At 42.9% G+C, this 11,942-nt stretch overlaps 1 protein-coding gene across 5 annotated transcripts in view; it reads left to right on the top strand.

The window, feature by feature from the left end:
- Positions 1–4,532: 4,532 nt before the first annotated feature.
- ARHGAP29 (Rho GTPase activating protein 29) overlaps positions 4,533–11,942 on the top strand; it is a 53,077-nt gene continuing 45,667 nt past the window's right edge. For 2 of the 5 annotated variants that reach the window (XM_062630544.1, XM_062630545.1), the window contains exons 1-4: positions 4,534–4,609; positions 6,077–6,216; positions 6,864–6,965; positions 10,659–11,004. In XM_062630544.1, the coding sequence (XP_062486528.1) occupies positions 6,918–6,965; positions 10,659–11,004 (394 nt within the window). In that variant the 5' untranslated portion in view covers positions 4,534–4,609; positions 6,077–6,216; positions 6,864–6,917. Of the gene's footprint in view, positions 4,610–6,076; positions 6,217–6,863; positions 6,966–8,053; positions 8,207–10,658; positions 11,005–11,942 lie in introns of those variants that run through there. The other 3 variants (XM_062630543.1, XM_062630546.1, XM_062630547.1) reach the window with 3 other exon arrangements.

Below are 11,942 nucleotides of genomic sequence, written 5' to 3'. Positions count from 1 at the left end.
TGGCTATAAGCCAGTAATAACTTGGACACAAACAAGCAGGGCTTGGCTTATTTTTATTTAATACTGCAGTTTACTATTTATATAGAATTTGGATATCTAATTTGAGATACAGATTTATGAAATAATATTTGCCGAGACTAAACTTTCCAATAGCTGTCAGTAAGCGCAAGGCATTTGTGGCTTTTGTCAGAGTAGGCTTGTTAAAGCACTGTGGTTTTCAGTGTAGTGAATTGTACTCTATATTTTTATCCTGTATCCATAAACCAAAAGTAACAGAGCTTTACCCATTTCCCTTGTAGACCTTTAAATGCAAATATCATGTTGGATTATTTTACCTAGGTGAAATGACAGAAATAGAGGAGTTTCTTAGCTTATCACTTAACCCCTCTGTGATCAGTATCATCTTTCAAAATATATCATGCGCTTTTAGATACAGCTAATTTATTTTCTCAGATTGATATATATATATATATATACATATAATAATGGTCCTGATTTTCTACATATTATTCACTAAGGAGTTTCTCAGAGAGCAAGGTCTCAGACCCCTAGCTTCCATTGCTCAAGAAAACGTTAAATAATAATAAATGTCATTTAAACCAAGGCCAGAATCTGCTCTCACATCTGTTATTCAAATCTTACGTTACCATAGCATCTGCTGTCTTGCAGCTAATCAGATTCAGCATTACTATTTAAAGCAAAACCAGGAAACAAAACAGACAAACCTCTCTTGGGTGTTGGATTAGCAACTTCTGGGCCAGGTCCAGTGAGAGACTGAAGGGCTGTTAACACTTGGTGTCCCAGCCCATGGCCTGCAGGGAATCCTGTATTAGACACCTACACTCCCTGCATTGTGAACAGGAAGATTTAGGAGCCTCATTATAGGACAGCTGAACAACCTGTGCCCTGAGCAAAGGGCCATTAAGGTCAGCAGGAGATCCCCTTCAGGTATTCAGGTGCTGCACTTAGGCTGTGGGAAGGTTCACAGCTGAGATCTGCTCAGGAATTATCCCTTGAGACCAGGCACCTACAAGTGTTTCATCAGAAATAGAATAGCATTCACTGTTTTTTTTTTTTTTGAGGCTTTTGTACAGTAGTTCAGGGATTAGATATATAAGACATTTAAGGGATTAGAAATATAAGACATTTAAGAGGCATTTAGTAACTTTCTTACCCTTACAGGGCTCGTACCTGTATCTCTTCTACTTGCATTTATTTATACCACATCGATGTCTCCCAACCGCACAAGAGATGTTTGTAATCATATCACTTGAGGGAAGGTCCAATATTTGGAAAGAAATTAAATACTGATGGGTGTAAAAGCTTAGTTTGAGTAGCAAGTCCTCTCCCAGAAGCTTTGTCTGAGGCTCATATTCATTATCAAGAGGCATTCATAATTGGCAGCAGTCAGATTTTTTTTTATGAGAAACACCACTGACAAATCATGTAACTTGTTGCATAGAACTAGGAGCAGAGCCCTCTCCTGAAGCTCAGCTTTGCTGCAAATCTAGTTACATGCTACAGAGTCCTCATGACAATATTGCCTCGGGAGATTGATCTGAAGTCACCAATACCAAAAAGGATAAGCAATAGCACTGTACTCTCAAAACCTATGAATGCACTGTGATCACCTTAGCAACTTCATTAAATGATATTATACCCTCTAGCATGTATGCTCCTCAGTGTTCAATAAAGTGGGATGTCATTTGAAAGACCCAAATTAACACAGATGATATGGAACCATAGTCACAAAGGAGACTATAACACTTAATTTGATAAGAAAATGTTAGAAGGAACTTGTCTGAGTTACTCAGATTATAAAGTCCAGGATGAAAACCACTGAATGAGTTCCTTGTATAAAATATACTTCCTCAGGTAATGTGACCAGCATATGAAATTCACTAAGGCTTCAGACCAGCCATACATTATAGCTGCTTTCCTGTCCTTGGTAATATTATGGTCAGATGCTGACTCTGTAGTGAGAAAGCAGAATAACCAGATCTACATTAGCATAAAGCTTAGTTATTTATGAGTTATAGTAAGGATAAAGTATACATTGCTCTGTAATGCTGGGAATAACGCAGAAAACATACATTATTGTATGTGAAATAGATATATTAGCATAAAACCTGAATATGAAACAGTTTCTTCCAGCACAAACTGTGTAACAGCTGAGGTATCAACAGTGCCTATCTTTAGTTGCATCTCTCTCTTATTTGCCTAGGCTCCAACATAAAAATATGATCCCTGGCAACAAAACTGCATAGCAAAGCCGTATAAAGTCTTTCTGTGCTAGAATCTAGCACAGAAAACACTAACCCACAATGAGAAAAACTATTCCAGCTTTGGTTGTTGGGTTGAAGCTCTCTACCCCATCATAAACTATCATGCTTTGGTTTGCCAGCATCAAGGCAAGCTGTACTCACCCTCTTGGCAAAATGACCCCAGTGAACTGCAACACCTTTAACCATGGGGGTTCTTTCAACCTGGATGGTTTTGTCAGGACTGGATTTGGACAATCATGCCACAACATCAGAGGCAGAAGGAAGGAAGAGGCAAAAGAACAGACCTGGTAATAGAAACCACTTAATTACATGTAGTGCATTTGATTGCTACTTAAGGACCTTACCTGCTCTCTGAACCTGAAGTACACTGTTCTCTCTGGCAAAGAAGTATTTTTAACTTACACTCCATTTTTCTCTAACAATAGTTACAAGGCTTGAACTGACTTACTGTAATGTCAGTAATTATGAAAATGGGAGGAAGGAAAAGTTTCTAGTCACACGTTTTTGTTGCTGTTTTTCATCTTATTTATCAAACACTTAACCTACTAAGGACTATTGAGAACATATAAAAGAATTTTTGCTTTACAGCTGAAAGCAGCAATGGTCAGCACTTTCAGGAGGATTTTGGCATGCTCTAGAATAATGAGAAAAACCCAGCAACAAGAGGAGCCCCCAGAGCACCCCACAGGCCCAGCATCCCAAGGACTTTCCAAAACTGGCTAACACGGTCTCTGTATCTTAGAATCTACTTCCAACCCTTAACTCAAAACATAAAGCTACAGGACAGCCTCCTTCTCCTGCAAAGCAAATCCAGCCCCAGCAGCTTTGCTTATCACCTCTATCCCTGCTGGCAGGCAGTCACCCTGTTCCCCATAGCACATCAAACCAACAGCCACCCACCCAATAGCCTTTGGCAAGATACCACCTACAAGTAGTTCCCAGCCAAGCCTCCTATTCCCTGTAGAAACAGCCTGTTTCTCTGCTAACCCTTAATTGCTGGGCTTTCCCTCTCTTAAATCCAGCTGGTACCAGTACAGCAGGTGAGGCTAACTGAGCCACGGTGGTTACCTCCAGGCCTCCTGGATCCTAAAGCAGCAGGTCGCTGTGCTGTGATTGCTGGTGGTTAATAGTGCGTTTGACAAGCTCTGAAAGTTCTGGAAGTTGCTTGCAGTCTTTCCTCTCATTCCTCACCACCCACTGTCCTCCTTGGCAATTGCTAGTTAAGGTGGAAGTTTTTCAAGAAACTGCTCATTAAACGTTAGGAAATGGAGTGCTGCCCATGCCAGGGGCAATCCTTTTCCCTGGAGGATTAGCAAATTGAGCTGTTCTCTGTCCAGCTGCATTTCTCATGCTTCCAGCCTTGCATCATTTTTGAGACATAGTTTATACTGGTATGTAGTTCATCCTGAGCAGGGCAGGATGCTACATGAAAAGAGGAAAGACCAGAGAAAGAGTTTTAGATGAGATCAGTTGGTATAACTGAAAAGAAGAAGCAACAAATTTGGGGGCATCAGGTTTGAGGATAACTGCAAATAACTGCTCTACATCAGGCTAAATATCAGAATATAAGAAAAAAGCAGACAATAATAGTGAAATAGAGATTAGTGGAGGACTATTAGCAAGGGGAGAGGTGATTAAGTGATTATCTCCTATAGAAAAGAGAGGCCTCATTCATCACCTTAGAAAGCATGGAGGGATTATCTTGGAGGTGAATTGTTATGAGCCATTAAACAAAATATACAGGTTTTAATACCTGCTAAAGCCATACATTTCATTTCCCTTGGTCATTTGTTGAAGTGCTTTTTGGTCTGCCTCAAGATCAGGACTGAGAAGAGGGAGGTGACTGATCTCTGGGTGAGAAACAGGTCTGCAGGAGATGGGGTGCTTAAGTTCTCCATTGGTTGGTTCTGCAGGTTCATTCCAGTGCACAGCGGCTGCTGCAGTTTCACCCACGGAGCTCCCCTCAGGGCATTTGGTGCAGTGGCTGTAAATGTAGGATGTTCTAGGAAGTGCGTCTGAATCTCCTTATCTTGATGGGTTCTCAGGTAGGTAGGTGGCATTTATTACAGCCAAAATGGAGATCTTGTGTGAGGGGAAAAAAAAGTATATATTCTTTTATAAAGCAGCAGTACATGCAGTGGTGCTGGGGGAACAATTTCCAGGGTTTTCTCAGAATTCATACAACTCATTTTCAGGTTAATTCTTGAACTGGTTTACTGATATACAAATGATGCTGGCCTTTTGCAGGAGCCTTTATATAAGATTCTTGGAAAGAAATAGTTTATGGAAATACATCTTGAGAGCAGAACTCGGCTTGCTGGAATGTAAGCAGAAGGTGGAAACTTCTACCAAGTTACCTCTCTAACCTGTTTACAATTATTTATAGTGATGCTCAGTGTGTGGCTAGAATTGGATTCCCTTCTCAGCTCTAGCTTCCCTTGCTGACTTGGTGGTTAACAACATTAAGGACTATCCAGCTCTGTATTGAACTCCTATGGCTTGCTGTTCTTATGTCTTCCAACTGGTCTAGAATATTTTGCACTTCTGCAGATATATAGAATAGAGACAGTATATTTTGAAGCTTATTTCTTAACAAATGTTACTTTCCCAGTTCTAGTTACATTAAATGCTGCTACCTAGAAATATTTCTTCCCTTAACAGTGATGGAAGCTGCATCAGGCAGGCTTTTCCTTGGATTTCAAAGGGACGTCCGCATGAGTAATGTACTATTCAACCCTGAGAAGGGAGAAGCAGGTACTTGGAGTTTACTTCATAGATTGGGGTTTGGGTGTGGTTTTTTGAGTTGGTTGGTTTGTTTGTAAAGAGCTGTACTATAGCTTTTAGTTCCCTGTGTACACATGCTCTATCAGAAAACAAAAACATCTGTTGAAAGAATCACACAAGTGGCTCTTAAGGAATTAAGAGATTTCAGTGGCTGCTCACAGGAAAACACAGCATTTTTAATGGAAACAAATTTGATTTGGGTGTCTGTTCTTAGAGAATACACTGTTGAGGCACTCTACTGTTTGTATTGTCCTGGTCTTCACTATTTGCCTAATAACTGATTGTTCATTGAACAAACCCATTGTTCATTCCAAGCAAACCAGGACAGTTGGATGAAGTGCAGAAAAAAGGTGACTTTAAACAACCTCTCACATCCTTAACTGCATTAGTGATGCTTTAGGTTATACATGGCTTAAAAAGGGGCATTAGCCCTGTAAACTAGCAAAGGATGACCAACATAAAGCAGCTGTTAGACCCTTAATACTTCTTCCAGTTCATCCACTGCAGCAGAAGTTGCAGGCTGTGATGTACACCTGGCCTTTTATACAAGCTGTGTTTTCTTGAGGGTAGATCTGTTATTTCCAGTTCTCTTTCATGTAATAGTTTCCAAAGCAATTTAGGAGGTAATCAACACTGTACAGTCTGGGACATAGCTGAAGCTGTTTCATGCTTGTCTTTATTCAGGGGGAATGCAGAGGACTCTGTGTTCAATTTGGCATGCAAACTGAGAATGAGGAGGGAAGAAAGCTCTGAACAACTAAATTGAAAAAGGACAATTGTTTGTTGTTTTCCTTTGAGGAAAACCCAAAACTTCACTTAACGTTCACATCATGTGGCAGATGTGGGCTCAAAACATGTTTTTCCAAACATGTTTGAAGCTAGGCCTCCCACCATGTAGAACACTTTTATGTTTTCAATCAAAAGTGCCTGAAACAAAATATTTCAGAAGCATAAAACCATGATTTTTTTTTTTTTTTTTTTTTTTGCAAATAAACAATCCACCAAAGCAAAAATAATTGCTGAATTCTTGCATGGATGCAGGTTAGCTTATGTGGGAACTGAGATGAGAGAGAGAAGAGAAATGCATGGAGGGAATGAAGCATCATGAAATTAAAGTCTGCTTCAGAAACAGAAGGCCTGTAGCAGGGTATGTACTTGGAACAGCTGAGTTTATTCTTCCTTGCATTTTCTATAATGGTGTCATGATGACAAGATAAATCCCCTTGTGTTCTCAAAATACTGTCTGTAAGGAAGAGAGGGTCTGCTGTAGCTAAATACTTTTCTTTCCAACAAAGGTTTGGCAGACCAAGTAGTATCCACTGCTTTGTATTCTATCTATTGATAAGTACAGGTGAAATTACTTGTTGATCTTTTTTATTGCTACTGGATGCTGCTATCTAATGGTTTCAATGACTTTTCCCACAATAAAGCTCTAATACTCCTTTCTGCTGATGTGATTGTTGATTGTGCTATTTAACTTGCATTCCCCACCTAGTTCCTCGCTTTCACATTGAATTCATTTGTAATTGTTTACTCTGGCCTAATTTTGACATCTGCTGGGTCAATTACCTGAATGATCAAAATCTTTTTGAAGCTCAGGGCATTGTTTTGTTTGCTTTTCTCCATACTTAGAAGACCTGAAGAATTTATAACTTTTACTGGACTTCTAAGTTTACATCACATTTTATTTAGGATTTTTTTTTAAGGTAAAGAAAAGTTATTGAACAATGCTTAACATTGACACGAGAGGTGAATAATGTCACATCTTGGTTTAGTTTGGTCGCTTTGTTTCAGGCTTTATAAATTCCAAGAGAAATGGAATAAAAGTCTTTCAATAAAAGAAGATATATGGATATATATGGCATATATGGAGAGGAAGAATGGAACAAGGAGAAGGTTGGTGTTCTGACACAAAATCGTGAATGAGTAGTGGAAGGAGACTGGAGCAAGGGTGGAGAATTTCAAGATATAAAGCCTGAAACTGCTGGGGTTAAGGGGCTGGGCTAAGAATTAGATACTTTCATACATTATTGAAAGTATGTCCCATCCTGGAGCTTGGACATTGGACTGAAGACTACTGAATTTAAATGGCCTTTTAGTAAGTGAGGAATAAAGCCTAGGTTTGTAATCCTTGCCTCTAGAACATGGAAATCCGACTGCTGCCATCAGCTGATGTGACAAAGGTCCGTGTGGAGATCTAAAGGTCCTGATGCTGCTGGGAAATATTTGAGTTTCTGTATGATGCTGCAAATTCCTGCTTTTCCAACTTTCTTCTTCTTCTTGACCAAACAAAAAGGTGCATATATGTGCACATACAAGTAAACTCGGAAGCTAAATTATGCCAAAACGTGGGCTGTTGTTGTGACTGAACCCACTCCCACCCTGCGGGTGTAGTCTGGCGGCGTTACACTTGGATTTCGTTGCTGCTTTGCTTTTCCCTAAGTAGCAACAGAGCTCATCCAGAAATAAAAGCTTAAGTAGGAAGGGAAATGTGTGTGTGTGCGTACACACTCGTAACAATGGTGGCGGCTGCACAGCGAGTGACATACCAGATTCAGCACTAGAAAGCGGGGCTGGGGGGGTGGGGTGTCAAGCATGAGAAACATTATTCTCCCCTTTGCCACGGCCTGTTTGCTTCTCGTTGGGAAATCACTTAAAAGCAAACCCTGTTTACTAAACATCGCCTGGATTTGGGCTTCTGAAGCCTGTTTGTGTGCCGCTCCTGCGCTTGCCACACACACGCCGAGTGCCCGGTAGCTACAACTCCCTTTCCGGAGGGGGGCACGGGCTGCGCCGTGCGGTGCCGGGACGCGTGATGCGGGAGCGGGACGGGGAATCCTCCCTTCCCGTGTCCCACCGGCCATTGTTCGCCTTATCGGACCCATCTCGGCCCCCCGGCCACCGCCGGGCGCCCGCGGCAGGAAGGCGGAGGGGTTGGGGGGCGTGTGCGCTGTGCGCAGCTCCGCCCAGCGGCGGGCGTGAGGGGAGGCGGCGCCGGGAGCGGCGGGGACCCCGGGGGCGGCGGCGGCGGCGCGGGCCGCCCCGAGAGCCGTGAGGGCGCTCCATGGGTAGCGCAGTGGCAGAGTCAAGGGCCCGCGGCGGCCCCGCTGCTGCCTGCGCTCGGCCGCCCCTCTCCGGTAAGGGCTGGCGGCGGGGAATGTGGGACGCGGCGAAGAGGGAGGGAGAGGGGAAGGAAGGAGGGGGGGGCTTACCTCAGCCCTGCCCCGCAACTCACCTCAGCGTACGCGGAGGCCGCGCCGTGTGGCGGCGAGGCAGGGCGTCGGCAGCGCGCGACCCCCGCCCGGGAGCGGCCCTGTTCTCGGCCCGGCGACGTGACCCCTTCGGGAGCGTCTTCTCTCTTTGGTTCTCTCTTTGCTTCCTATTCCCCGCCGTGGGGATTGTGTTGGGAGAGGGAATTGCTGAGCTGTCTGGCGCTGTGTTCTTTCCTTTCCCCCGCTTCTGACGGCTCGCTCCTAACCGGGGCGGTCTGGAGGCGTTTATCGACAAGCCTGCGGCCGCTCTGTGTTTCCAAAGGCAGAGCCTCCTGGAGGAACACGAAACGCTCCTCAATAACGAAAGGCATGTGTTCTGTGTGGGGAAACGTCTCCCCATCCGCCTTGCAGTGCGGGAGAAGCAGGGCTAAGTGTTTACCAGGGGAAAGGTGGCTGTTGTACTAAACTCTTTGGGCTTGGTTCTGCCGCTGCTTTACAGCGAAAGTTCCAAGTTTTTCCCATTCAGAAACTCTTTGTCATCAGTGTTACAGTTTTCAAAGCTGTGGAATTGTTGTACTGCTTGTTGCTCGTGTAAATAAGTGAAAATAAGGCAGCTTATCTCTAAAACAACACTGCTCTAAAAGTGTGAACTGGATTCGGGAGCAGGTCTAACACATCTTGCTGCTTTGACTCAAGCTGGCCAGACTTAAAAGGAGCATGTCTTTTAAATACTATGAAAATCTCTGTCTCGATATAAATACATATCATACTTGTTAAAAGGAGGGGAGGTTTTGTGGCTTCTTCTGCTGGAATTGCAAGGTGGAATTGCAAAGTAGCTTTGTAGCCATGAGAATTATATGTGGGAACAGAAGAAACTTACTTCAACGTTGTGTTTAATGTAAACCTCACCTCAATCTACTTGAGGTGTTTGGAATTGCTTAATTATCTATGTTATTTGTGTAGTATTCGTATAGGCACTGACTTTAAAGGCTAAATAGGAATTAGAGCAGTTAATTTGTGTTAAATGCTGAAGTTTTCTCCCCCTCACCCAGCACACCCTCCCTGCCAGATTAATTAGAAAAACAACTGCTTTGGCCACGTTTCCTCTGATATTTTTAAGTTGCAAAGAGAAATAAAGCAGAAATAATGGAAAAATAATTGAAGTGCCTTAGGATGATGCCTGTTGAAATGCAATGTTCTAAACTTGAAAGGTGCTACTTCTTCAGGTGCTCTAACCAAATCCAGACATAAGCAGGATAACTCATCTTAACCTGCGCTTTTAGATCGGAATAACTCTTATTTTGAGCTAAAAAGAGTTGAATTTGAGCTCGTGCTTCGGGTAAGCCTGCAACTGATGGCAGCTTTGTAGCTGTCATGTTCCAATTTGGTTTTGGTTGTTTTCCCGTGTAGTGTTTACCATATAGTGTAAACACTAAGGATTTTTCCTAGTGTTGAGGGAATAAAATCAAGCATTGTGGGAGCTGCTGGCACCATACCTAACTCTGCCACCTGGAGTTTGCTGCTTTGAAATGAATCACTTAACCTGACATGGGGCAATTTGCAGCAGCTCTCTGGGTTTTCTGAGCAGGAGGAGTGCAGGTAGCTGCTGAGTTATACCGGCAGAGCTGTCCCCAGATCTGTGCGCTTTGATGGTGGAACTTCTGAGGGGTACTAATGCAGAGCAACACCCTTTGAGGTAACTGCACTGAGATTTGTAGGTACGCTTTGATACTACAGTATTTGTAAATCTCTTCACTTTTCCATGTTTTTCCTTTGATTGCCTTTCATATTAAAAGGTCACAGGCTGAAAAGACACATAACTGTTTTCAGGATGTTTTCTTTGCTGAGATGAGCTGTGGTAGTCCATGGTTTCTGGCTCAGCACAGTCTACACAAAGAGACTTCATCCTATCAGATCAAGGCTGTCTATTATCTTGAGACAGGATGCTGAACACAGCTTGGTGGTTGATGCAGGTGGGGAAGTTGCTCATGGTCTGTATCAGGGCAAGTGTTTTTGCAGTTGTATTCAGTTGTAGTAACATATCATAGTAAAGAACAGGTCTTGCTAAATGTAAAGAACTTGATTCTGAAGGCTTCCCAAATAAATATGCAGGGTAAAAACATTGCTTGTGAGTTAGCTTTTGAAATAATTTCTGCATACCTTTGATTTCTCTGCAACACTCTACATGTCGTAAGAATTAAAATAATCTCAAATGGTCAGAAGCACTTATAATATTCAGTTAAGCATTGTAATGTAAAGCAGTGTCATATTGAAAGAAATTTTGGATCTTGTCAGCACAAAAGTATTATTTCTCATATATTTCTATACTAATAATAATTTTTCCTTCTCCACTTCCTTCCCCCCCTTAATTTTTAAGGGTTTCATCTTCAGCTTGTCCAATGGACCTGAAGCACTGCTGAGTGTTACCTGTAGGAGCTCTATAAGCACAGTGGCTGCTGGGATGTTGCGGCAGAACGGTGGAGGCAACAAGCGTGGTTTGGGATTAGCCCGACTGTCTACCTCCAACTTCTTCACCATCTCCAATTCAGGAAACTGGGGAATGGGGCGCAGCACCAAGAGCAGCTCTCTGAGCAGCATCAGCTCCAACTCGGACTGCTATGATAATCCTGTTGTGGATCCAGAGTATATCACACAACTGGTGAACGACGTCAGGAAGTTTGCAGACGTGCTGCTGTATTTGAAGGAAGCCATTTGTTCAGAAGGTATGTCAGCGGGTCTTTATTCTTAGTTCTTATATTCTCTGAAATTCTTGCAACTCCGTATGTTTTTACTGGTTATTCCTTCTGGCCCTTTACCTTCCCCCTCTATCCTCCCTTCCCCCAGCACGATGACTACAGGAAATGGTGGTTGTTGGTTTGGGTTCTGTATTTCCTCACCAGAACACTGCAATATGTTTCATAATCATAACAAGGGAAAATATGCTTTAGCAGGCTGTGTAGGCTGATGCTAAAAATTAGCAAGACCATCAACTGTTTAGTTTTAACCACCTGAATGGGTTTTCTGTAATTCCAAAGAATTCTGTTTATATTCTGGTGATTCTTCTAGGCTAGGTTTTGGTTTTAGAAGTCTTTTTTGTTAGTAGTTTGCACTTTCTCCTTCTACAAGATAAGTATTTACCATCTTCTGCCAGCAGGTGGAAACTGCAAGAGTTTCTTGCTCAGGAGGAGTGTGCGTTACTGTGTGTTTCTATTCCTGTAGGGAAATCATTTTGGTCACCAGCAGGAAAGCTTTTGAGTTTGTACAGAAATGTGATCATGGTAATACCGGAAATGACATCCAGAGCTGTTTGCTGTAAGGTGTCCCGACTGCCGAGCGTTTGCAGTCCCCTCTGTTTCAAGTGGGTCTGAGCTAGCTCTGCCAAAAGGTGTCAACAAACCTCACCAGGGCAATCATTTGAGACTAGTGACCACTTCATGCCTACAGTGGTTTTGCTGAGCACACAGGGTGAGCAGAGGTATGTGTGAGGTGCTTGGTGCCTACTGACACTGACAAGGGCACCCTGCAGGAAAGGCCTACCCAAATGTTCCAGTTGACACGCAGTATTTGGGAATTCAATTTTCAGTTTAAGGTGTTGGACTCAGAAGATCCAAACATGATAGAGTGAGTTCTGTAATACTGGGCTGGCTTTCTGCTGGCTGAA

This window comes from Pezoporus occidentalis, unplaced genomic scaffold (assembly GCF_034315485.1).
Source record: "Pezoporus occidentalis ecotype Australia unplaced genomic scaffold, CSIRO_AGI_Poc_V1 ctg356, whole genome shotgun sequence".
NCBI lineage: Eukaryota > Metazoa > Chordata > Aves > Psittaciformes > Psittacidae > Pezoporus > Pezoporus occidentalis.
This window is presented reverse-complemented; position numbering and strand designations above follow the sequence as displayed.